The sequence below is a fragment of the Leopardus geoffroyi genome, chromosome A1, assembly GCF_018350155.1.
Source record: "Leopardus geoffroyi isolate Oge1 chromosome A1, O.geoffroyi_Oge1_pat1.0, whole genome shotgun sequence".
NCBI lineage: Eukaryota > Metazoa > Chordata > Mammalia > Carnivora > Felidae > Leopardus > Leopardus geoffroyi.
This window is the reverse complement of record NC_059326.1, coordinates 324457-352006: the sequence shown is the minus strand read 5'-3', so window position 1 is coordinate 352006 and position 27550 is coordinate 324457. Positions and strand designations below refer to the sequence as shown.

The 27550-nt window shown below is 43.8% G+C and overlaps 1 protein-coding gene across 1 annotated transcript in view; it reads right to left on the bottom strand.

Moving 5' to 3' along the window:
* Positions 1-935: 935 nt before the first annotated feature.
* The window catches only part of ATP12A (ATPase H+/K+ transporting non-gastric alpha2 subunit), a 28724-nt gene continuing 2109 nt past the window's right edge, over positions 936-27550 (bottom strand). The window contains 22 exon segments of the mRNA XM_045452450.1: positions 936-1880; positions 1965-2056; positions 2682-2783; positions 2923-3056; positions 3536-3681; positions 3870-3993; positions 5996-6150; positions 6237-6405; positions 7439-7589; positions 9748-9884; positions 10569-10618; positions 10621-10743; positions 12693-12885; positions 16444-16578; positions 18346-18455; positions 18604-18802; positions 19463-19731; positions 19985-20102; positions 20233-20367; positions 21333-21446; positions 22217-22420; positions 25099-25158. Coding sequence (XP_045308406.1) covers positions 1852-1880; positions 1965-2056; positions 2682-2783; positions 2923-3056; positions 3536-3681; positions 3870-3993; positions 5996-6150; positions 6237-6405; positions 7439-7589; positions 9748-9884; positions 10569-10618; positions 10621-10743; positions 12693-12885; positions 16444-16578; positions 18346-18455; positions 18604-18802; positions 19463-19731; positions 19985-20102; positions 20233-20367; positions 21333-21446; positions 22217-22420; positions 25099-25158 — 2949 coding nt within the window. The 3' untranslated portion in view covers positions 936-1851.

Below are 27550 nucleotides of genomic sequence, written 5' to 3'. Positions count from 1 at the left end.
ATTCTTAGTTGAAGTTTAGAAAGCATTAGCTGCCTTGTCAAGACTGGAATGAGAAGGTCATGATGTCGCTGCCTGGAAGGGTTTCCAGTTCACTGCTACTACTGATGTGAGATTAACCCAGTGATAATTGGGGCTAAAAATACAGATGAAAGACCTTGAGGACAGCAATACGATTTTCACTTACATATACACACATAATATACATTGTATATTATAAGCTATTTACATAAAGCTACAATGATGGCCCCTGACCTCTTTTATGCTTCTCAATGTGACCCCTGAGAAAATGACAGAGTACTATGGCTCTGTGTCCCCTTCTTCCTGTTCCAGAGACACCAGCCTAGAGCCATCAGCAGCAGAATATCCTTGTTTAAATGAGCAATGGAGGAGAGGTGATGGGGTAGGCTGGGAATGGGAAAGTTTAACCACATGCAATTTTCAGGTTCTGTCAAGTCAGTGCTACGAAAATTGCTTTCCCTAGGGCCAGTGATGAAAGGTGTATCCTCCCCCAGAAATCCTGACTTGGGATATAGAACGGGGATATTGGAGAGGGGAATTCAGAAGGTAAACCCTATATTTTAGACCTGCCATAGAAAAGTAAAATGACTGAAAGAAGAAGAAAAAATTGAAATTACATCTCATTTTTTTAAATGTTTTTATTTATTTATGACAGAAAGAGAGAGACAGAGCATGAGCAGGGGAGGGGCAGAGAGAGAGGGAGACACAGAATCCGAAGCAGGCTCCAGGCTCCGAGCTGTCAGCACAGAGCCTGATGTGGGGCTCGAAGTCACAGACCACGAGATCATGACCTGAGCTGAAGTCGGACACTCCACCGACTGAGCCACCCAGATGCCCCTCACATCTCATTTTTTGGTGCCCTATGCTCTGCATTCTAGAAAAACCCAAATTAATTAAAATACCACAATGAGACCGGGTTTTATAAAACATCTTTTACTTAAAATGAAGCCTCTTAGGGGCTGTCAACATGGATGTATGTGTTACACACGAATAAAGCGAAGTTAAATCATGACATAAAATTAATGCCAGAGAGTGCTTTGCAACCATTTTATGAGAAATAAATATTACTGTTTTAAACCCCAGTTCTTCTCTACTGAGGTTGAATCCTGATAACTGAAAACTCCTTTGAGTCGAGAGAGCATTTGGACTGGGATATGCAAAACGGACACGGAGCTCAGTTTGGGAGGAGTTGGTGGGTCAGTCTCGGGAGTGGAAGGCAACGAGGGAGCGAGGGAGGAAGGGCACCGACAGGACTGGCCAGATGATGAGGGCTGCAGATGGGTGGTGGACTGTTAAGAAAGATGTCTCAGGGTCAAAACTGAGGTTGTCCATGTTACTGTGATGTAAACCTGCCATTACTTCCACCTTTTGCAACTCTTCAGCTGAATTAACTTTTGAGCAGGGTGACCATGAAATTATAAGCTCTCTGGGAATTCAGAGAAATCTAGGAAGGTCACTGGGCTTTTAATAGGGTATGGAATGGAGGTTTAACCAATCCTATCTAGCAGGGAAATCTGAGCAGCTGGCTGCATCACCTAAGGCAATTTAACATGAGTGGACTTTATATACACTTACATGTCATTCTTCCCTACTCCATTCCCTTGAAATTCACATATTTCTAAACAAGGAGACGGAAATAGAGATGCAAATCATATATAAACAGTTGAATTTCTGCTTGAAAGTACAAAACCTCAGTGAGTATCTTTCACACTGCTTTCTGCCTTCTCTTTCTGCATTTGGATAAGTCCTTATTGCAGTGGTCTCCCAGACAGCAGCCAGAAGATAAAGAACAGGCTCAATGTGCAACTGGGAGTCTTGGGAAGTGAGGTGGTCTTAGTAATACATGTTCTTGTCCCACCAGCCTGTGGAGGTAGAAAAAGTTAATGAGAAATGGGGAGTCTGTTGAAGTGGATAAACAGAGTCTCAAAAATTACGTTACTACTTACTTCCAGGGTAGAGTCTGATGAAAAGTTTTCGGACCTCATCATACACCCAAATCAGAATGGCATATGGCACAGCCACAAACCAGTACTGAGGCCTGGAAGCAGGAGGGAGGAAAGTCAGTCTGAGTGCATCCAAAGAAAAGGCCCAGCTTCCTGCCCATGGGCAGAGGGCTTCTTGTTCATTTTCTCTGCCTTACTGGACGGAACAATATTGGGTCATATAGTGTAAAACTGGGAAGCTTCTTATTTTACCAGACTGTGACTGGTAGAAGCAACATCTGCCTATGAAGTGTCCTATTAGATGAGGGTAGAGCTGGGATGGTGAAACCCATTTCCTCTTCTGGGAAAACTAGCAGGAATAAGTCTCTAATATAGCACAGATTCAGTCTTGTCTCTTTTGAAAGCCTGGAGAGGAAAGAGTTCCCTGGAATCCTAATGTTCACTTAGGCTGTGGCAGCTCAGAATATGGCTATCTCTGGAGCGCCTGGCTGGCTCAGTCAGTTAAGCGTCCGATTTCGGCTCAGATCATGATCTCACAGTTTGTGAGTTCAAGCCCCACATTGGGCTTTCTGCCATCAGCAGGAGCCCACTTCAGATCCCCTTCTCCCTCTTTCTCTGCCCCTCCACACTCACTCTTTCTCTCTTTCAAAAATACATAAACATTAAAAAAAATAATAACAGGGCTGGCTCTTTCCTGCCCACTGTTGAAGAGGAACTCACCGGAGCATCGTGAAATTCAGGGCTGTGACACTTCCAAGCCCATAGGAGAGGATTAAAGCAATGATAATCTGTGAGGCAATCCCCAGCCAGATGACTTTATTTCTACAAGAAACATAAAAGCAAACAGATTCTGAATTCACGTGGCCACAGGGCCACACACCGGTGGAGTCACAGGCATGACCCTCATCATTCCTGTGTCGAAGGCCCAGGGCTGAACTATGAGGCTGGATGTGGGCAGTACCTAAAGAGGCCCTGCTGGAAGATGGAGTTCCTTCTGGTTTTCCTGATGAGCACATCCGCTATCTGCTGGACCATGATGCCAACAAAGAAAGCTGTGTAGCCTGTCCATTCTAAGTATTTCCTCTGGTACCATGTCTGTCAATGGACAAAGAGGAGACCGTGAGACCCCAGATGGAAAACTTGAAGGAGATTTCCATGCAGTTCCATAAAGCTTTACTTTCTCCCCACCTCACCACGATTGACAAAGGATCATCTCCTTGTGCTTGGAAAGAAACTTTATTTTCTTTAACCAGTTGAGTAGGGAAAGACGCTAACTTAATTGATATGGCCCAACTGTGGGTGTTGTTGGACTGGTTACTCCTCCAAAACAATTGCAAAGCCAAAGTAAGAAAAGTGACCTCAAGGCATGTGATTCAAGAGAGAAGGCTGAGTCCTGGCAAAGGCCAAACCAATGTAACCAAGGGGCCCACAAGCCCTATTAACTGAGAAAACTTTTACTTTCTCTGTCTCATTAAGGCTGTCCAGGGAATTGAAAGTTCTGCATGAGTCTGGACAAGGCCGTGGGAGGAGGGGAGAAACAGGAGGACGTTGAAGGGAGAGTCTCCTTCCCTTACCCATTGCTGTCCGTAGCTGTCTTCCAAGTCATTCACATTGCCGTTTTCCCATTCTACCCGGAGGTCAGCAAGAATGCTGGGTTTAAAGCCCTCCTGCGCATACACGGTGAAATACACAACAAAAGCTCCCACAGCTTGCATGAGGCCTAAAAGCACAAAAGAGGTTAAGGGTAGAGGTTCTAGAATGACTTCAGAATTGCGTGTGCACTCATTCTCCTCTAGGTTTCTCCTCTCATCCCAACCCCACCCCAGAAGGAAAAAGTTTCTGCCTGTGACTGGAATGCATTCTCTGGGAGGTCCCTCGTATGACAGGTGAGAGGTGCTCTCATCGTACCAATGTGCAGGTAAGAGTATATGGCAAGTTGCTGGTTCACCAGTCTGTCCTTCTTCTTATGGCGAGGCTTCCTGTTCATAATGTCACTTTCAGCTTTCTCATAAGCCAAGGCAATAGAGGGAATCTAGATGGGGAGAGAGTCTGTGAGGCCTAGCCCTGAAACACTGTGCGGTACCAACAGAGTGATAGTGGCAGTGGCATAGCCAGGGGCCTCAGGGTAGGTGGTGGGGTGGTGGATGATAATGGTGGTGGGGTTACAGGGTTATGGAACTGGTCTATCCAGGGTGTAGACAATGGGGTGGATTGTCTCTAGAGAATTTAAAAACAGTTGGCTTTAGGGGCACCTAAGTGTCTCAGTCGGTTAAGTGTCCAACTTTGGCTCAGGTCATGATCTCGTGGTTCATGAGTTCAAGCCCCGCGTCGGGCTCTGTGCTGACAGCTTGGAGCCTGGGGCCTGCTTTGGATTCTGTGTCTCCTTCTCTCTCTGCCCCTCCCCTGCTCGCGCTCTGTCCCTCTCTCTCAGAAATAAACATTAAAAGAAAAAGAAGAAGAAATTGAAAAGAGTAAGGGGGGGTGCCTGGGTGGCTCAGTCAGTTAAGCTTCTGACTTCAACTCAAGTCATGATCTCACTGTTTGTGGGTTTGAGCCCCATGTTGGGCTCTGTGCTGACAGCTCGGAGCCTGGAGCCTGCTTTGGATTCTGTGTCTCCCTCTTTCTCTGCCCCTCCCCAGCTCACACTTTGGCTCTCTCACTCTCTCTCAAAAATAAATAAACATTAAAAAAAAATAGTTGGCTTTAAAAATCAATCTACTTTTTATTATCAACATGTGCTGGCAGTTCTAAAGATGCTAATTATAAAACACTTTTCCCCTCTGGGGCAGATTTTTCCTGCCATCCTCTCCCCCTTCGGCATGCCACTAGGTCACACTGGTTCTCTCACAGGCCCTCCCACCTGGAAGGACTTTTAAGGACAGATCGCTGGGCCCCACCCCCCACCCCCAGACTTTCCCAAGGCCAGAGAATCTGCATTTCTAACAAGTTCCCAGGTGATGCCCTGACCACACTGCAAGGAGCACTGCAGTGGAGAAAACGAAGCAAACTGAAAGAGCCTGCAAAGTGATCTGACTGTAAACCATGAAGGGCCCCAATTCCCCTCTAAGGTAAAGATGGCTTTAGTGTCTCTGCAATGTGGAGATTGCCTGGGTATTACATAAAACAAGAGGGTAGAAGCCGGCCATGTGCAGGGCCATTCTCACTGCAAATTCTGTTCGCTCCCTATTGCCTTTTCCTCCCTTTGCCTGTGTAAGCTGGAGCCATGTGGATAACTGTCATGATGCTTTCTTAAATGGATACATACTAGAAGAAGGGAGGGTTTAGGTGATGTTATTGTAGGTCAGTATGAGGCCTGATAAAGTGTTAATAACTGCTAGTTCTTACTGTGTTTAGGTGAGGGGCTTCCAGACCAGATTCTTTTACTTAACAAGGGGCAGGTGTGGGTTATCACGGTGGCCATTGGGCCCGCAGTGTTACAGGGGCTATTTAGTGATAGTGCTTTCTTCTCCAAAGGGGAGGGAGGCACATGAGCTGAAACCAATGAATCGCATATCTTGGGGGGAGGGTGAAGAACTCATGTCTTGAAAAGCTCTTACACGAGGTGAAGTGGTTTTAACTTCCAAACCTTTGACAGATCTCTCTAGTACTTTGCTTTTTAAAAAAATTTTTTTTTTAACGTTTATTTATTTTTGAGACAGAGAGAGACAGAGCATGAACGGGGGAGGGGCAGAGAGAGAGGCACACAGAATCGGAAGTAGGCTCTAGGCTCTGAGCCATCAGCCCAGAGCCCGACGTGGGGCTCGAACTCATGGACTGCGAGATTGTGACCTGAACTGAAGTCAGACGCTTAACGGACTGAGCCACCCAGGTGCCCCTCTAGTACTTTGCTTTAAGATGTGGCTGGTGGACCAGCAGAATCGGTATCATTTAAGAAATACTAGAAATGCAGAAATTCAGGCCCTGTTACATCAAAGTTCGAGGAGAACTGGTTTCGTCCGTCTCCTTGCCCTTGAAGGTAATGACCCTGAAGTTTACATTAGTTATCAGATCCTGTTCCCTTTAGTCCTACTTACTATGTCTGTGCCCAAGTCGATGAACAAGATCGTAATGGTGCCAATGGGCAGAGGGAGCCCAACAATGATGTAGATCAGAAAGGGGCACAGCTCAGCAATGTTCTTGGTCAGGGTATAGGCGATAGTCTTCTTTAGGTTGTCGAAGATCAGGCGACCTAGGCAAAGATGTTCTTCTATAGGATTTGCTCTTGGACCCCCAAGTGACCCCTGTCTCAGTAAGATCACCTGAGACCTCACTCACCTTCCTCCACTCCTGTGACTATGGATGCAAAGTTGTCATCCAACAAGACCATGTCAGCTGCATTTTTGGCCGCATCGGAACCTGCTATCCCCATGGCAATCCCAATATCTGCCTTCTTTAGAGCCGGAGAGTCATTAACTCCATCCCCTGTCACAGCAACAACCGCATTCTGTGGGGACACATGAGAATACAGGAGACAGCAGGCCTAAGGGGTCACGGGTAGGACAAGATCAACACAGTCTCCCCTTCCTCTGGAGGATGTAAGGATGACCGGAGCTGAAATGAAGGGCTTGTTTTTGGGAAAAGATAAAGCCGGGAAATCCTGGAGCAAGAACAACATGCTCGATAATTAAAACCATGTGTGTGGCCGGCTAAAGTGGATATTTCATATCTTGTGTCTTTACAGTTTTTGCTCTATATCTTACACTTTTATTTTTTTTAATTTTAATTTTATTTTTTAAATTTACATCCAACTTAGTTAGCATATAGTGCAACAATGATTTCAGGAGTAGATTCCTTAATGCCCCTCACCCATTCAGCCCATCCCCCTCCCACAAACCCTCCAGTAACCTTCTGTTTGTTCTCCATATTTAAGAGTCTCTTATGTTTTGTCCCCCTCCCGGTTTTTACATTATTTTTGCTTCCCTTCCCTTGTGTTCATCTGTTCTGTGTCTTAAAGTCCTCATATGAGTGAAGTCTATGATATTTGTCTTTCTCTGACTAATTTCACTTAGCATAATACCCTGTAGTTCCATCCACGTAGCTGCAAATGGCAAGATTCCATTCTTTTTGATTGCTGAGTAATACTCCATTGTATATAAATACCACATCTTCTTTATCCATTCATCCAGCGATGGACATTTGGGCTCTTTCCATACTTTGGCTGTTGTTGATAGTGCTGCTAGAAACATTGGGGTGCATGTGTACATCTTACACTTTAAAATCTCTCTCTAATCACACCTACCACAGCACCAAATGCTTCACTGTCAGAAAGCTGTGCATGCAGGAGGGTCTCAAAGAAGGGTGGAGGGTCACCCCCTGAGAGGGTAGAAATGTAAGGTGATGAAAACGGGCAAAGAATTGTTTCTTGAGGGGTTTAAAAAGTGCCATAGCCCTGATCTGGGATCCAGATCTCAGCCCCAAATTTCCCCACAGGACAGTGACAGACCTGGAAGGTTCTTTGGGAACTGCTGTCCACCCACCTGCCTTTGACAGCCCTCCACAATGATCAGCTTCTGCTGGGGGGATGTTCGAGCAAAGACAATCTCTGAGTAGTTGGTTAAGAGCTCATCCAGCTGTTCTGGGCTCATGTCCTTCAGCTCTGTGCCAGTCACCACCGCAGCTTTAGCATCCCTAGAAGGGCCAGAAGGAACTGAGTGAGGCCAAAGGTTGGATCTTATACTAAAATGCTGTTCTGGGCAGGAAATGGGCCGAAGTCTCTTTGAATTTTACCTGCAATCCAATGTCCTTGACCCTAATACTCTATCTAGTGGGATGATAGGGGTTATGAGTTCTGGGGACACGCTGGTCTCCATTTCAAGACAGGTTAAAAAAATAAGGCCATTTCCTGGTATCGTACAACAATAGGAATAAATCTTTTGCTTTGTAGGAACGGGTGGGAACATTCCTGGGGCAATGTAACTTCCTGTTCATATGTTTTGGGTCCTAGAATTCAGTTTTTGCCAAAACACGCAGGTAACAATTCTTTGTTGTTTATTTCAGACTTATAGTGTCTACTGTGTAATGAGCTGTGTAGGGAGAACAATTTATTGAGGTCTTCTTTGAGGAAAACTATTATCTGCTGCCGATAAAAGTAAGGTTCTAGAAAGTGTAATTAATTACACAGATCTGATTGTATTGTTCCATGCTAAAATATTTCAGAGGCTTTCCACTGCACTTAGAGCAGACCCCTGAGTCCCTAACCTGGTCTGCAAGGCCGGGTGCAGCCTGTGCTGTTGAGCGTCACTTCCCCTTTGGCTGGCTGTCTCCTGCAGCCCACTGGACCTCCCAGCTCTGAGCCCTCCATACCTCCATACCCTCCACTGCCCTCAGGCCTTCACAGGTCTTTCTGCCTTTGCCAGGAATGGGCTTCTCTCACCTCCTCTTCCCTTGACTAACACTCCACATTTTAGCCTTCAAATCTCAGCTTCTACACTCTATGTACAAAACACTGCATGCCTTTTTCTTTACACTTGTTTGTTTTCAGCATTTTTAGGTCTGTGTTTTCCTGCTGGTGCTAAATTCTAGAATTCTAGCACTTGACTCAAAATACAGGTGTTTCTATGTTCTGGTAAAAAAAAAAAATACAAAAAAAAAAAATATATATATATATATATGAAAGTAAGATAAGAAAAGGGTGTGTCCTTTCTCCCCACAGCTGCAAAAGTACAAGTATTACACGATCATGAAGCTACAGTTGACACAGTGAATAACTGAAAACATTCACCAAAGTATCCATCCCAACCCCTATTCAGTGTGGTGAGTTGCATGAAAATGCGTAATCCTATTATTTTTAAAAACAAAGCAAATAAACAAAAGCTCCAAAAAGCTTTTGTAGATGAATGTTGTTTATACAAAGAAGCATTGGAATACTCGGGCTTCAGATTTTGTTGCTGTGCCCAGAGGCTATAATTCTGTTGGGTTGTCTTAAGTGGTAATTTGTTGCTCAGGTAATAATTTATTACCTGACAGCTTGGTATTCTAAAAGGCATAAATACTTGGGTTAACTACAGGGGGTTCATTGGTCTCTCCCTTTCCCCCCAACATGTGTGAAGTTATAATAAAGCCAATATTTATTTTTACACTAAGACTTTGGAGTCTTTGGTCATCTGAATTATCAACAGTCAAGGTGACTCTCCTCCCACTGCTAGAACCCTTGTCCCCTGTGTGTCTCCTTCACTGTACTTATGACATCACAAATAGTTTTTATTTTTCTGTCCCTCAACCTAGATGGAAAGCTTTCCAAGGGCAGGGATAGTGTCTGGTCTCTTTGCTGCTATAGTTCCAGTGTCTAGCACCGTGCCGGGTACCTTGTTGGCACTCAACAATTAACTGTTGAAAGTTAATACATGACTGAATGGATGGATGAGTGGACTAAAGGATAGACATGATTACAAGAATTAGGAGACACTATGGAAAACCAAATCTTTCCTCAGGAAGCAACTGAATAAATACTCAAAATGAGCCCTAGGGGAGTGCACCAAACACAGAGGGTTCTTAATATTCCGATTATACAACTGGATCGACAGCAAGTAATTTCATATAAATTTTGTTTCAGTTTTTCTCACTCTAAATTTGGCACTGAAGTTTTCCGGTCTACTCCACTGGGTTTTTTAAATTTCATACAAGGAGTACATAATGGGTAATTTTCATGGTACCAATACAGCCTAGCATTACCCTGAGATAATGTCTGGCAAAAAAAGGGATTTGCTCCAAATAGCACAGCTCTTTAGAGCCAACAAGGATACGAACCTGGATAAGAATGTTTCTGCTACATTGGTTCTGTGCTTACCGTTTGTTAACTTGCTCCACAGCAATGTGGAGGCGTTTTGCAATGTCTTCCACTGTCTCACTGTTGGCTGAAATAATACCCACACTTTTGGCAATAGCTTTGGCTGTGATTGGATGATCACCTGTAACCATAATAACCTAGAACACAATGAGAGAGGCATGTGAACAATGAGAATCTCAGATGGCCAGAGTAGGGATAGTTTAATATCAGCCCAGAATGTGATGAGTGATTATTGTGGTTTGTCCTTATGGCTAGGTTTTGATCTTTAGATCAAAGACAAAACTGTCTCTGAAGGACACACTGATCTCCTTGGATCTATCCTTGCTTCCAAGCTTCTTACATTTGCTCCTCTGACATTAGAGGAAGACCTTTCCCTTGCATGTTACTTTATTTGTGAAAGGGCTGGTGGATATCTACCTGAGAGAGCCTCATGTTGCTTCAACAGTCTTGTTATTAACATGGTAATGGAATTAATGTTTTGGTTCTGATATCATGAAGGCAAATGGATTTTGAGGCTGAACCTCAAGATTAAGCAATAAAACCTTTTATTGTCTATCATAGTTTAGGGCAAGAAAGATAGAGTCAATTCATGGCATTCTCACTGCAGTTACTATTGTGGTTTGTTCCACACAGACACAATCATTTTGCCTTTATTGGATGGTTACTAGAATCTTAGTATAGTGAAAGTAGAGATAAAAAGGGGGTGGGGGATTATGATATTTACCTGAGACTTGAACACTGACTACCTCCTATGACAACCATTCTTAGAGAAGTGTACAACATAAATGGAGCACTTCTTAAGTCAGGACAATAACTCCCACCTTGATCCCTGCACTCCGGCATTTGGTGACCGCATCAGGTACAGTGGACCGGGGGGATCAATCATTGATAAGAGCCCCACAAAACACAGGTTAGACGTGGGAAAGTTCATGGTGTCTACATCAAATGAATAAGATTCTGGAAACTCGTCTGCTGGCAGGTAGAGATGACAGAAACCTGGAATGTGCATGAATTTGGGAGTCAATGAAATTAGGGTAAGAAATAACAAAAGAAAAGGAGGAACATTTTCATACACTTTTACTATTTTACTAATACTTGAGTGGATACCAGAATTGTTTCATTATTTCAATTCTATAATGCATGCTGTAATTAGGAAGGACGTATTTCATTCCAAAGTAATTTACTGGGTGCCCACTGGATTCTCTGTTATGTTCTAAGGATACAGAAACCAAGAGGGGTCAGCCTTTGCTTCTGGAGATATCTCAGTCTAGTGTGGAGACAGAGACATAAGAGATAAAGCATAAAAAAGTCCAGTGAGTGTTACAGAGTAGAGTCACCCGGGGAATCAGGAAAGACTTCCCCAAGGAGGTCACAAGTGAGATGATTCTTGAAAGAGGAGTTAGACATTTTCCAGGGAGAGAAGGGAGATGTGGGATGAGAAGGCCATTTTAGGCAGAGAAAACGGAACGTGCCAGTGCACAAACTGGGGAAAGAATCTGAGGCGTCAGGAGAATGGTATGAAGCTCCATCCTTAATCAAGGTGAGTGTGAGAGAAAGGCCATTAGGAATGGAGCACCTTTCATTACTCAGAAGGCATCTGCCTCTCGTGGGTTGAAGCAGAAAAGATTCCCGTGTCTGGTGGGACTTCCAAGGTCGTATGACTTTCTCATCAGCTTTCACATCAAATTTATTTTCAGCATGCCCCACTGCTTTACACGTTTTAGTAAAGCACAGAGTTTGAGAGGTCAAACACAAGGTTCCTAGAGTGGTTCTGGTCAGATAGGTAGGAAACCTGCACTGAAAACATAACCTGGTGCTGTGGGTTATTTAAGGCATGCTTAAAGCATTATTATCTCATTTAATTATTTCATTTGCTTAACAAGCTCAAATATCTTTTAGAAACACACATTCCACAGATTCCATCTCGACTGGCAAGAACTTTTACGATGTTTAATGAGCCTTATCATCAACCGTGAACTTCTGTTACCTTAAATTCATATTCGGTAGTTTACAGGTTCCATTCTGTCAACCCAGGATTCTCATTAAGAACATACCCTTTGATATCACTTAAGTTACCACAGTTAGGCTTCTGCCACAGTGGCTGGATTTCCATGGTTCCTTCCACCTCTAACATCCCTGGTCTCTGCAACTGGCACTATTTTCTCCCTAATAAGCAAGTGAGCAACTTCAACATTATTTTAAACTTAATTTTCTCCTCTAACTAGTTGCTCAGACTTACCAGTTCTGCCTCCATGAAGTCTCTTGTGTCTGACCCCTCTTTCACATTCCGATTGCCTTGGATCAAATTCCCACCCTCTTTCACCTGAATGAGGGAGCAACCTCCTCCTGAGAGCCATGCCTCTCCTCTCCCTGCTGCTGCCAAGAACTAGCCTTTAGAAAACACTGTCATTCTGATCAGTCCACTTGCTGCAAAGCGTTTAGTGGCTCTCCTGACTGTGGAATGAAAGCCCAGTTCCTCACCCACATAAGGCACTCCATATCATGCCCTGCAGTCTATCTTTCCAGCTCATTTCCTAGGACTATGTCGTCTCATTCGCCTGCAACGCTAAACATAGACTGGCTCACTCACAATGTGTGCACAGACCCCATCCATTTTTAACTCTGTGCTTTGGCTTACGTTGTTCCTTCTACTGTGAATACTTTTTTTCCACCTCCCTTCAAATATTGTCATGCAAGGCTGAGTTTAAAATGTAACTCCTTCCATAAAATCTTCCCAGATTTTCCTCATCTGGAAGCAACCCCACCCTCCTCAGTACTATCATACAGTATTCTCACACATGTTTGTTTGCCATGCTTTCTGTGATTCATGTGGGTGCCACAGCTACTCTGCTAGATAATAAGCCTGTCTCCTCTTGTGCCCTGACCTGGCATAGAGCCTCACACCCAACAGGTGATGGATAAGGGTACTGCTACAAAGAGCTCACCCAGTACACGCTCCCCCAGGCCTCCCAGCTCCATGTACGCGGTGTGGAAGGCCTCAGCTGTGCTCTTGTCCAGAGGCTGCTCCTGGCCATTGACCATGATGGTGCTGCACTTCTCTAAGATCCGCTCAGGGGCTCCTTTCATCACCAGGAGGAAGCGCTTGTCATTGGGGTCATCCGTCTTGTGTATGGAGAGCTGGGAGGGAAGGAACTCAGCAGGTTAGGTACAGTCTGCCATTGAATAATGACACTATCTTTACTAATAACGGCCTGAACTGGACAGATCTCTTAATTAGCAACATGACAAGAAGATTAAAGATATCCTCTCTCTCACTGGGCTACTCATCTTTGACGTGAAAAAGGGTGTTCTCTATAGGCATGTTCTATCCTTTTTTAATTTTGTGGTCAAATAATAAATACACAGAGATCTAGACTTGGTCCCAACTCAGAGGGGTACGCTGAGTTTGAATCCACACTAAGTGGAGCTGGTCTTTCAAAAAGAAACTGGTTGCTTTAGGGAGACCAGATGTGGCTGGTAGCCCATGAAGTCTCTGTCTTGAACCAGATCTCCTGGGAAGCCTGTGGGGGTCAGAGGACCTTGGCCACCTTATCTCACCTCCTGTTGCTACCTCCCTATTGTGAGCAGCAGCCTTTCAGACCAACGCTATTCTGAGCTCAGGCAGGGGTGAGAGCAGCAGGAATTCCTGTGCCTCTTCATCTCCAAATCAATCTAGTTTCACTGCCTGGACATGAAGGAGAATGGTAGGGGTAGAAGAAGTGGGCATTCTCACAGGCTTTCAGGAGAAGAGTTAAGTAGGTTCCACAATTTTAACATCAACATCCTCTCACCTACTAATTCTACTTCCAGATTCATCCTAATAAGATAATCAGGAAAAATCTGAAAAAACTTATAAATGATCATAAAATGGTGAAGTCTTATATAAGCTGTTATTGTAAAGCAGGTACTCTTTTAAGCCTCTGAAAGGAAATCCCGGAAGCTGGAGTGTTTGCTAGAGAATGAGTAAGTTACTAAAAAAAAAAAAAAAAAATCTGTCATTTTGGGTCTATCCATTAATTCTAAACCAGTAGTTCTTAGCCTTCTGCATATCAGAGCACAATAAAAAAAAAAAAAAGTAGAGGGCAAATATGGTATTTTTTTAAATGGGCAAGTAAACATATTAAAAAAAGCAACTAACCAAAACCAAACAAAGCCAAACTAAAACCTCACATCTATTACTACTATCATTTTCTCAAAGACATGGTATTTTAACATTTAAAAAGTAGGAATAATAGGGGTGCAAGAGTGGCTCATCTGGTTAAGCACTGACTCTTGATTTCAGCTCAGGTCATGATCTCATGGTTTGTGAGATGAAGCCCTGAGTAGGCTCTGTGCTGACAGCGTGGAACCTGCTTGGGATTCTCATTCTCTCTCTCTCTCTCTCTCTCTTTCCCTCCCCCACCCCCACTCACACATGCTCTCTCTCTCTCAAAATCAATAAACTTTGGAAAAAAGAAGTAGGAATAATAAACAATTTTGTAGTGTGTACTGTTCTAAGTGCTTCACAGATTGACTCATTTAATTCTCAAAACCACCCTAAGGCTGTGGGTACTATAATTACCACCTTTTACAAGGGAGGAAACTGAGGTGTGGAGAGATTAACTGGCATGTGCAAGGTCATACCCTAATAGGTGGCTGAGCTGGGATTTGAATTCAGGCTACTAGAGTCCCTGCCTTAATCAGGCAGCATATAAAGGATAATCTTTTAAATTAAATACATTCATCTTTATATAAACCTTTACAAAATATTGTCCTCATTTTCACCAGTTTGCCACAAACCATTGGAAATATTTTTATGGACCAGTCTCATTTTGGGTAATTGCTTTTTTAAATCAATAAGACATAGACCTTCCACTTTATTTCCTTTGGTTGAATGATACGCCAGAGACCAAGGTCATGACATCTAAGACTCTTTGATTAGGGTTGAGTGTTGCTCATGTGTAGATATAACATAGCACTAACAGCACCCAAAGAGGTTCTTTGACCTCTTCTGCAGGAGCCCACATAGGACCTCCTTTCTACTTCCAACTCTGGGTAGCCCACTTTCTCCCTCAACATTTAGTACATGAGGCCTCACAGAACCTACCTTTTCTCATTTCTCACATCATTAGGAAAGGCTTTACTGGAGTAGATGGAACCCCAGTCAGATTCTGAGTCTTGTTCCTGATTAGAAGGTATTCAATCTACTCCTTAAGAGCATGAACTCCCTGGGTCTGTTTCAATCCTGGCTCGGGCCCTTACTAGCTGTGTGATAATGCTCTGTACCTCAGTTTCCTCATTCCCTACCTTATAGAGTGTGTGATTCAATGTATGTAGAAATTAGCATATAATACCTATCCTTACTATTGTTATTTTAGGATTGTTACTGATTCTATTTTCACTTATGTTTTGAATAAGAGATCTAACTTCCTGGCTTTAGTATTTTACTTCATACATTTTTTAGTTGTCTATTTGGCTAACTACAATTCTTCATTGGCTTGTTATTCACAAAGACGTTTGCAACACAGTTATTTCCCAATCCTAAATGCCATCCAAACAAAATGTGTGGGTAAATACCAGAAACGTTTACACAGACATGGTTATCTTATTTATATACTTTCCTGTTATGCAAAGACCAAGTCATGACGCCCTACTCTCAGCTTTGGAGTCTATGGGAAGTCCTACTTGCAGCAGTAACTGGGTTACAAATTGCCATTTGTCCCCCCATGAGAAGGATAGAGCTTGTGGGTTCTTAGCCAGCCTGGAATGAGGGAAGACAGCTAGCAAAGGATGGCCATTTTCTTCCTGAGCAATGGGGAGAAAGGAGATCCCTGTCTACTGCATATGGGGCAGAACTAGAAAGCAACGTGGCTGGTAATAGTCATCTGAGAAGACTGTTCATTGGTTTTCACAAAAGGCAAGGCTTATTCACGTGGCCTGAACTAAACTGTTCTGCCTTTGTGTTGTGGTAGAAAAAACATAGCCTTGGGAGTTGAAGAGATGTGTGAAAAGTGGTTGTGCCACTCAAATGCTTGGGTAACTCTGCTAGGATTGACATTTTTTTTTCTTTTTTCTTTTCTTTCCTTTTTCCATTTCTTTCTTTTCTTTTCTTCTTTCTTTCTTTCTTTCTTTCTTTCTTTCTTTCTTTCTTTCTTTCTTTCTCTCTTTTCTTTCATCAATATTTTCTAAGGGTCTGTTTCCTCACCTAGAAGTTGAGATTAATTAGCCCTACCTCAGGTTTATTGTGAGGATTAACTGAGAGAATGTATGTAAAGTGCTGGACATAAATGAAGGGCACAGTAAATTTTACTTCTCCCCACTCCCTCACCTTTCATTTATCCTTTGGGATAAGGCTTTTGCCCCTCACTTGTGCAAATGTTACCCGGAGGGGGTGGGGGTAGGGGTGGGAGTGAAGTGGTTGTGTGTGTGTGTGTGTGTGTGTGTGTGTGTGTGTGTGTGTGTATAACATAGATTATTCACAGGAACAGCCGGCACCTGACAAGATCTCTACTTTTCTTTCTTCTCTATCTACTTCCAGCAAAGGAAAGAGGCCAGCAAGGGAAACCTGTTCTGGGCTTATTAGATGCCCAGGCCCTGCATCCCTGAGGACTATTTCTGAAGTCAAATATCATTCAAAATATACACTAACCAAAGGATACTTACAGCTAGAAATGCCGTCTAGTGATGGCAAAGATTCGGTTGTGAGGAAAAACTCACCTGAAATTTATTGGTTGAATTAAAAGGGATTTCAGCTACTTTGTGGTTTCTTTTTCTAATTTCCATCACATCACCCAAAATGACCTCTGAGAACTTCAAAAGAGCAGTTTCTGAGGCATCTCCAACGACAACTCTCTGAGAATCAAGAGATAACAAATATTTGCAGCACACAATCTGGTTCTTTTGTGATCATATTTAATGAGCCAGCATAGAGCCTAGTTAAGCTTACCATCTAACAAATGATTACACCACAATTAGCCACTGACTGAAGCATGGTAAAAGTGTTAAACTAAATGGTGCTGCCTACTGGCATTAGGGAAGTTCAAAACAGAGCTCTGAGAGATCTGGAGGGTCTCATGAAAAAAGCAGATATGAACTAGTTTTGAAAGACGGATGGATTACCAAGAGATAAAGGTGCAAAAGAAAGCCTTCTGGAAACCAGAATGTCATGAAAGAAGGCATGAAATGGAAGAGTTCGGTATATATTCTGGACATACAGGTGGATATGGCAGGCAAGGTCTAAAACTTGAGAAGCCAAAAACAGAAATGCACAGAAAGTTTTTGAGCGAAGCTAGGTGAAGCAGTTCATCTAATGAAGTCTTTAAGGAAAATTAGTGGCACGGAAGAAAGACTTGGGGAAGGGACAAACTGGAATCATGGAAGCTAATTAAGAGGTTGGTATAATTAATTAGATATAAGGTACTAGTGATAATATAAATATAAAATTATAGATATTTTTGAAGCCAGAATAATAGGACTTGGTGATTCACTAGATATTAGGAATGAAGAAAATTAAAGACCACTTCCCAAAAGGTTTGGCTTGAATGACAAATAAAATGGTTATGTCATAGAAAAAATAGGAAATTTTGGACAAGAGAGTGATTTAGAGCCAGGTTGGGCACATGTGGAAGGTGACAAGTACAATTTGTTGAGAGTCTGACATGGCAAAACTTCTGAGTGGAAACACATAACTAACTGAAGATCCATGGAGTTTGGGTGAGAAATCAGAATTGAAGATGAGGATTTGAAAGATACGGGCAGAGAAGTGATTGGCCCAGAAAAGAATTGATGAGCTGTCTGAGAGAGAAAGAAACCAATCAAATAAAAAGTATAAGAAAGAGCAAGAGTCAATGAAGGAAACAGAAAAGCCAGGAGAACTCACTGAGAGGGAGAAGCAGAAGGGGGGAGGAGAGAGGAGGCAGGGAAGGAGGGGGGGGAGGGAGAAGTTTGTTTTTGTATATTCCAACATTCCAGGATCCCTTAGAACCCATCTTCTGCCAAGAGGAATACGTTCTAAGGTCAATCCTTCTATTTCCATCCAATTATATATATTTTTTTTAAATTTTTTTTTAACGTTTTTTTTTTTAATTTATTTTTGAGACAGGGAGAGACAGAGCATGAACAGGGGAGGGTCAGAGAGAGGGAGACACAGAATCCGAAACAGGCTCCAGGCTCTGAGCCGTCAGCACAGAGCCCGACGTTGGGCTCGAACTCACGGACCGCAAGATCATGACCCGAGCTGAAGTCGGCTGCTCAACCGACTGAGCCACCCAGGCGCCCCCATCCAATTATATTTTAAACCTCAGCGAATGGATTTAAGCAATAAAGTGAATGGCATTTATGTAATAAAGAAACTTTAATTATATCTACTTTAAGGAAAGTACCTTAAAGGCACATCCATTTTCAGGAATGAGACAGAATTTTCAAAAGACCAAATCAATGTTCTGAGGACTTTTAGACATCTCTGTGATTTCCGAAAGCTACTTAGAGTGAAGAAAATTTTCTGCAGGTCTTGTGAGTCAGACTTGTTCTTATTGGTACAAACTTTACATAGTTGGAGAGATTTAAATCAAGCACCAAATCAGAATGGAGAAAGTGACTTCAAACTGGCTGAAACTTTACCTTCATGATGGGGACACTTTCCTGTCCCGGTCTGAACTCAGCTCTGTTGCACAATGTTATTATCTTTGATAAGGAGGCCCAAGTTCCAGAGCTTTGATCAAAGACTTGGTCTGGAAAACAGAACAGTGGATCCTGGGGGTGGGAGGCCTAATACCCATACTATTCAAACAATTCTCTGAGACTGCAACCACATTCCGCTCGGCCTCCTCGGCTCAAGTCCACAACTTCAGGCCCCACTGAATGTTCCAGAAGACTTACTTGAATGGTCTTCACTGGTGTCAGCTATGAAGATCTGATTGTCGAACCACAGATGGGCCACGGTCATCCTGTTCTGGGTCAGAGTCCCAGTCTTGTCTGAGCAAATGATGGAGGTGGAGCCAAGGGTCTCCACTGCCTCCAGGTTCTTCACCAGGCAGTTCTTCTTGGCCATCCGTTTAGCTGTCAGCGACAGAGTCACCTAGACCGGGGAGAGAGAGAGAGACAGAGGGAGAGAGACCGATAGAGAGAGACAGAGAGAAAGAGAGAGAGAAGCTTTGAGAAAAATCATCATTTTGAACTTGGGCTCCAGAACATAGAAGCAGCTGGAGCTGAACTGATTGCAGAACAGAGGTATAGTTACAGATGCAGCAAAGCTGACCCAGTGCCTCATAAACCACATAAAGACCTATATGCCACAATCCTTTTACTAAACTTAGGAGGTAAATAATATGCCTAAATTCCTCAGTTGTAGAAATTGCCAAGGATATTTTTTTTTCTTTTTAAGAAATGTGAAAACGTAGAGAAGGCATCAGGCTTCCTGAAAATCTGTAGGTGGTAGTTTGAGTTTGTCTTATCTAGATCTTAAGGAGAAAGATAATATATGCAATTTGCAGATAGATCTCCTGAAAATGAAAGCATAACGTTTTCTAGGACAGTGCGTTTGAATATTAACAGTGTCACAATTCCTTTGGTCTAAGAAACAGTCTATTCAGAATGTCCCATGGTATCCCTGACAGGGAGGGAGTGTGGCTCTGAAGATGGAGGAGCCTCACAGTGTACGGTGGGCGCTCACCCAGCACAGCAGAATGCTCAGGGTTACCAGGGTCAGGGTATAGGCCACCTAGCAGCATGGACTCACAGTGACAGTGGCCAGGAGACCCTCAGGCACATTGGCCACAATGATGCCAATGAGGAAGATGATGGAGTCCAGGACATGATACTTCAGGGACACTGCGATGATGAAGAAAAGGATGCCGATGGAGATGGCCACTCCTCCCACAATATGAACAAAGTGCTCAATCTCAATGGCAATGGGCGTCTTCTCATTTCCAACTCCTGAAGCCAGAGAGGCAATCTGACCAATGATGGTGCGGTCGCCTGTGTTGATGACCATGCCAGTCGCTGTGCCTACAGGTGAAATAGACATTTTATTCCAGGAGTCCTCAGCTACAAGGGGAGCACAGCCCGTTTACAGTCCTCTCTTTGCTGGCTTACACGATCAATTAGCACATGACATTACAAAGTTCTCTGGGCTTTTCAGTTCCATGTTTTCTCTTGGAAAGGCTTTGTAGCAAGAGGTGGTAAAGAGATAAGAACATAAAACCTAAGGGGGAGAAGGGGATGGGTGGGGCATGTGGTCCTGAGAGACAGCTGGACTTACCTTCCAGACAAGTTGTAGAATAGAAGCCGATGTTCTTTGTTTCCAGGGCATTGTCATGGGTAAACTCAGAGGAGCGGGCTTGGGGCTCCGATTCCCCAGTGAGAGATGAATTATCTACCTAGAAGAAATTTTGAAAAAAGTTGAAGGCTAGGCATCTTGTTCCTGTCACAGTTACACTGAGACCTGGAAAGACAACATAACGGCAACTAGCTACGAGCGTGATCTTTGGGGTGCCCTGTGATGCTTACCTTACAGCCCTGAACAGACAACAACCTGATGTCTGCAGGGATCCGGTCTCCTCCTTTAATCTCCACTATGTCTCCCACCACTAGTTGCTCTGCAGGGATGGTCTTCTTCTCGGAATCTCGAATGACAAGAGCTTGCTGCAAAGGAAAACAGTGGCAGACAACTCATCCTGGAATGATGCCAGCGCTCCTCCATCCGCACCTTCCCACGTCTCGGGAATGCAGGCCATGGAAGCCACAGCTCTCGGAAGCCAAAGACTTGTACCTAGGGACTGAACATACTAAGATCTCTTGTTTCCTGAGGAGGAACTCTTAGAGAGTTCTTGGAACCAGAACATGCTGTTGTGGGCAGATATAACAAACTGACAGCCCTGGGCATGACAGTAAGAGGGACAATTAATGTTGAGTGATCTTGGATGGGATGTGCAGGGAGAGCCCTGAAGCCTGAGCCAAAGGGTTTAGTAATCTTGCCCAGATCAGGAAAACTTTAATGGAGTGGGAGGCAGATCTCCCACTTCTTAGCACAGACGATCCCATCCAGAACCCTCTCCAGCTGGCAGCTCCGTGGGCCAGGGGCAGCATGGTTTTCCTACTGTGCTGCCAGTGGTGTGTGGTCTCCCTAGAGGACACCTAACACGGGACCCTGTGGGAAGACAGCAGCAGCAGGCCTCCCTCACCAAGAGCAGTTTGGGACAATGTGCAGAGAGGCTCCAAAATGGGTGCAAAAATGGTCACAGATGAAGAATTGCAGGTTGGCCTCCTTGGCTACCAGGGAATACTCCTGAACGTCTACAGCTCACTCTTGGAAGTCCCTGAATTACTTTTGTTTGAACAGTCCACCAAAGCTCATGAGCAGTAATAGAAGATGTTGTGTGATGATTGATGCTTCTGTGTTTGTTCTCGACTAAGCATTTTCCTGTGTCCTACTTCCCTGATCATCTCAAAACTCTGTGCAGAAGTGGGGCTTCAGAGGGACTGCCTAAGACTTAGACAGCAAACGGTGGAGCACAGACTCTCTGCCTCAGAGGCCCCACTCTCCTCCTCATCTGGTGCTTCCTCATCTGAAGTCATGTGGAGACCAGAGAGGGATGGCTGCTACCCACCTGTGGGATCATCTTATTGAAGGTGGCCATGATGTTGGTGCTTTTTGCTTCTTGGTAGTAAGCGAAGATCCCCGTTAAAATAACAACCAAGGCAAGCACGCAGCCCAAGTACGCCTGGGTAAGGAGGAGAAGCATCGATCAGAAGAACAGGAATCAGGAGTGAGTCAGGTCCTAGGGATAGAGCTCTCCATGGGAAGGCAAGAGACATGGCAGTGGTATTCTGGTGTCATTTATAGGCCACAAAATTTATCCATTTAATGTGCATAATTCAGCGATTGTTAATGAATTTACAGTTTTGCAACAATCACCACAATACAGTTTTAGAACATTTTCATCACCCCAATAAGATCCCTACTACCCAGTTGCAGTCATTTCCCACTCCCACCCCCCGACCCTGGCAACCACTGATCTGCTTTCTGTCTCTAGGATGCACCCATTCTAGACATTTCATATCAACAGAATCATACAGTGTGTGGCCTTTTGCATCCGGCTTCTTTCTCTTAGCATCATGTTGGCCAATTCAGTTTTTTGGTTTTGGTACTCAGTTATCAGCAGGCATAGATGGTCCCCATGTTAAAGGGAGACAATTAGATCTGAGGTGAGAGAACCCCAAAATATTTCATATGGATACAGATATTTTTTCCCTTAGGAACTTAGAGTGTCCCTCTTTCTCTCTTTAAAATTCACGCCTCATGCTGCCCCTGAGACATCAGAAAGTTAGCTACAATTTCTGTTTTATAGCTGGTAAAATTCCTGATTTTCCCAAACCCGCACAGTGAGTGATCAGTGTAGACTCCTGATTCCAGCTCTGCCCACCAAAGGCCTTACTTTATGATTGTTTTCCCATTACTAGTTTGGCAAACCCTAGAAAGAGGCCCCCTTACGTTGTCTAGGGATGAGGACTTATTCATGGAGTACTGGATCCCATATGCAATCCAGCACAGGATGGCTCCTATCCACAGAAGGATGGAGAACCCTCCCACCATCTGCTTGAGAAACTTGATGATCTCCGGTGTTTCCTTGGGAGGAGTGAGGGCATTGGGACCATTCTGAGCCAGGAGCTCAGCAGCTTGGGTGCTAGAAAGACCCTGAGAAAGCCAAGCAAAAACAAATAGGAATTAGACATTTCTCTTCTCTGAGGTTGGACATCATTTTTTCTGCAGGTTGTGGGTAGGAGTTAACCATGCGCAAGGAGGACCCGGGAAAAATAGATGATGCCTCCCCCCCCCCCAACCCTCACCTTTTTAAAAAGAATATTTAATATTAGTGCTATCAGCCAGGCGATGTACTCCATATATTTGCTCATATACTCTTCCAAATAACCCTCTGAAGAAGGTACCATTATTATCCTCATTTTACAGATGTAGAATTTGAGGCATATGGAGGTTAAATCATCCAGCTAGTACATGGTACTACCAGATTGAACCAGGCAACCTGGCTTCAGAGCCATTATACTACACTCTAGATAGGAGCAACTTGGCTAAGGAGGATTTGAAATATAAAAGCTAATCACCAGGGTTAAGGGCAATGTAGTAATTATCCAGAAAATATTCTCTATTGGGCTAGTTTTTCATCCTTAAGTCTGGTGTCTTTCTGCTTTTCTATATATCCACCCCAAGTTCTAAGTTCTTGCTCATCTTAAGTGTTATAAATCCTACCAACCCCTGAGGCCCACAGCAGCAGTCACTTCTTGCCAGAAGCCTTTCCTGGTAAGCGTGCCATCCACAGGTGTACACAGGCCCCTCCACCACCTTGAAATCGTGTATTGTGATTCATAAGGCTTCCCCCCCACCCCCACAAACTATCCTTTGTGGAGAAAGTCTTGTCATTACTTTTTCTCTCTAATACGTTGTAAGCTACCTAAAAGATAGTTTAAAGACTATCCTTATTCATTTTTGTGTCTTTTTTAGGGTGTACTGCTTCTTCTGTAATAGAGGCTCATGTATTTGCTGAATAACTAGATTTGGAGCTACCAACTTGTAGTATAATTCAAATAAAATTTACCACCTTCTCCTTCTTATGGCTTTCTCTAATCTCTCGGCCCCCAGCTCCGTGTCATGGCCCTGTCCACCACTTGACCAAATCTCCTCCTCCTCCCGCTTCTCTACCTTGGTAACTGGGATCAGGGATCTGTTCAAAAACTCCAGCAAAGCAAAGTTCTACCAGTTATTTCTTTGAAATGTCTCTTGAATCTGCCCCCTTCCTTTCCCATCTTACTGCTACCGCCCTGTTTTGGTTCCTCATTTTGTATTCCTGAGTGATTGTCTCATTCTACTAGGTCCTTCCATCTCCCACTTAAAAAAAAATATCTATCTACCTACCTACCGATACCTATATATATCTCCCACCAGAATTGCTTGTCTGTTTCTCTCTCTCTTCTACCAGAATCTACCTATGTATATCTATATATATCTTCTACTTACTATCTTCTACCAGAATTGCTTTTTGAAAACCAATCTTATTCAAATCACTTCCCTGTTTAGAAATTGTGTGTAAGTACAACTAATATAGTCCTTATTCCTTAGTTTAATATGGAAGTGTTTGATAGTTTCACCCAAATTACCACTCCCCAGCCTTATTTTTTATCCCTCTTCTCCCCTTTCCACACACATTAGCTCCCAGAAACCCCAGACTGATTTCTGAACATACCCTGTCTTCTCCAGCCTCCTGGGTACTCTGCTAACTTAAACCTGAATCCTCCTATATCCTGATTTACGCGCTGCTCCATCCAGGGAGCCTGGTTCCTCTGGTCAGAATGGGTCACTCAGCACACTGTTTAAACCTATCTTTGCCATCTAAGTGGAACAGACTGGATGTTATGATACTGCCCTATATATCTGCATCCCTTGCTGGACTGCTAACTCCTTGAGACCAGGGATCACCTGTCCCTCTGCCCCTCTCACTGCTCGTCCTGTGCGGTGCACATAGCTCTTTCTGTTGCCTTCAACAGATGTTTCCAAATCTCCTGATGTCAAGACACCAAAACCTTTGAAATTTAACTTGACTTTGAAGCAGTCCTTCTGTGATGGGGGAATTTGCTAGATGCCTTGGAGCACACCAGTGTGTGCTCTTCTCAGAGGAAGAGGCAGACAAGCAGGGCTCTAAGACTGTCACTCTGGATGCTTGCTTTTTAATACTGGTTTTCCCCACTCTTTGATAAGAACATTATACTTCCTGGACACGGAGGTTAAAAGTAATCTCTGCCTCTGACCACGACCATAAAGACGTGTCTGAGTCTTCGTGGGGATACCACAGCTTTCCTGCAGTTATAATCAAAAGATTGTTGGGGCGCCTGGGTGGCGCAGTCGGTTAAGCGTCCGACTTCAGCCAGGTCACGATCTCGCGGTCCGTGAGTTTGAGCCCCACGTCGGGCTCTGGGCTGATGGCTCGGAGCCCGGAGCCTGTTTCCGATTCTGTGTCTCCCTCTCTCTCTGCCCCTCCCCCATTCATGCTCTGTCTCTCTCTGTCCCGAAATAAATAAACGTTGAAAAAAAAAAATTAAAAAAAAAAAAAAAAGATTGTTTACAGCCAGGCATCCAGCTCAGCTGAGGGGCTTGACTTGGGGCGTGGTTCAGCCCCGCCAGCTCTTCAGGTTAACCAGCCCCCTCTCACATGCTGGGTATGTAGGTGAATGGCATTCTCAAAGTTGCTGCTTCATCCTAAAGATGCCATCCACTTTTCCACACACCCTAAGCACACAGCTTTGTACAGTCCTTTGTATAGTTCCGTCCCAGTCTTCCTGATCCCCAGTCCCCTGATGACTTACTGTAATGATGTCTGTGCCATATTTCTTTTCCAACTCCTTAATGCTGAGTTTGTGGTCATCCTGAAGTCCGTGAAAAGAAGAAGAGAGTGCATTAGATAATTCCAAAAGACACAAATGCTAAACTAAGTTTAGACCAGCCCCTGAAAACTGAGAGTAGCACTGAGGATAGAAGGGGGGGAGGGGCAGGAGTGAGGGAGAAAAGGAAAAAACCCTCTGTGCCAGGTGGTTATTACAGTGAGGGAAGAGAGAGTCTCGCTGCAAGAAAGGCTTGCTCTTCTGATTCACCGGCCAGGGGGTTTTCTGGCCATCCCTCGAGTTCAGGCTTAATTTGCCATTTACCACATAATAATTGTCTTTAGTTTTTATGAACAAAGCAATGCATTTCACCTCAATCTGTTCTCCAGCACATGCAAATTCTAGCACACCTGTCTGTTGTCCAGATACTAGTGATCTGGATACGTAGTTCAGACCTGAGTTCTGGGATTAGTTGAGGGTGATGAGCTATACCTAACCAGACCCATCTGATATATTCTCACAACTTATTACCCGTGCAGCCCTCTTTGGGCAGGTAGTCTCTGGTAGGAAGAGGCAAGACTTTCCTTAATCAAATACTTGAGACTCAGGGAGTTCACTTGTTAGAGAAGTCCTGAGACTTACGATCTGCCAAATAAATACCAGTATGGTCCACACTTGCTAATTTTGTTATAGAATCATCAGACTAAAGCAGAGTTTCTCAACCTTGGCGTTACGGACATTTGGGCCAATAACTCTTTGTTGCGGGGGGGTGGGGGAGGCTTCCACCTGCTATGGAACTATGCCACACTATGCCACTATGCCACCTATTAGCAACCTCCGTGGAGTTGTGATTACCAAAAATGTCTCCAGACCTTGCTAAATGTCCCCTGGGGAGCAAATTCCTCCTCTCCCTTCCCTTGAGACCCACTGGGCTACAGGATTAGAAGCCTCTTCCTGTCTTGGAAAACCCAGGGTTAAGTAACTCTCCTGCACCCTACCTAGAAAATCTAGCACTCAGGATTCTTTTTTTTTAATATGAAATTTATCGTCAAATTGGTTTCCATACAACACCCAGTGCTCATCCCAACAGGTGCCCTCGTCAATGCCCATTATCCACTTCATTCTCAGTATTTAAGAGTCTCTTATAGTTTGCCTCCTTCCCTCTCTGTAACTTTTCTTTCCCCCTTCTCCCCCCACCTGGTCTTCTGTTGAGTTTCTCAGGATCCGCATATGAGTGAAAACATATGGTATCTTTCTTTCTCTGACTGACTTATTTCACTTAGCATAACAGTGTCCAGTTCCATCTACGCTGCTACAAAAGCCCAGATTTCATTCTTTCTCATTGCCAAGTAATATTCCATTGTATGTATAAGCCACAACTTCTTTATCCATTCATCAGTTGATGGACATTTAGGCTCTTTCCAGAATTTGGCTATTGATGAAAGTGCTGCTATAAACATTGGAGTACATGTGCCCCTATGCATCAGCACTCCTGTATCCCTTGGGTAAATTCCTAGCAACAGCACTCAGGATTCTTTAAGCTCTGATCATCTGAAACAAAGATTTATACTGTGATGGGTAAAAGAACCATCTCTTTTCTTAAGTACATGCAAAAAAGTGACATGTTGTGTAAGAGATTAGATTTTCCAATTACAACATTTTTTTGCCCTTTCCTCAGCCAGATTCTGCTTTACTCATTCAGTCGTTGTACTAATATTAATAATTGAAAGATATTGCTGGGGATTCAAAGGATTAAGACACAGTTCTGTGCACAGTGTGCTAAGTTCTGGGCAGACAGAGGTAACAGGTGATTACAGCCATTGTTCACATGGGTGGAACTCAGACTTTAAGGAGCCTATATACAGTGTGAGGCAGAATACCTTTCCTCTTCCTTTACCCCTGACTTTGTGGATGAGAGCATGGGGGAGGAGGAGGAGAAGGGGTGGGTGCCTCTGGCGCACCCTGCTGGCCGGAACTAGAATAGCTCAGGGCATCATCCTGTGGCTCAGGCTTGGGTCATTAATCAGCCTGTTTATTCAGAAGCCAGGGATACTTTAGTTCTTGTCAAAGTTCCAATGTGCCAGAGGGCATCCAAGTATGCTGTCACAAATGAAATTATAGGATTCTTGTGAGAATGTTGGGAAAGAAAGATGTTCCTCTCTCAGCAGGGAAGCAGGGGAACACCGGCTAACACCATAAAAATTATTTTCCTATATTATACATCTTCACAAAATGCTCAAAACAGGGAGATTATCTTCATAGTAAACAGGCATAATGGATATACGTTCATGTCGTAAGTAGCAATTTCAAGGAAGACTAGATTTGCCTTCAATCCTAAATGCTAGAGATACATAGGAAATAAGAATGGCTATCTATCGTCTGGTGCTGTGCTAAGCCCTTCTCCTCCTTTACTTCATTTAACCCTCTTAATGACTTC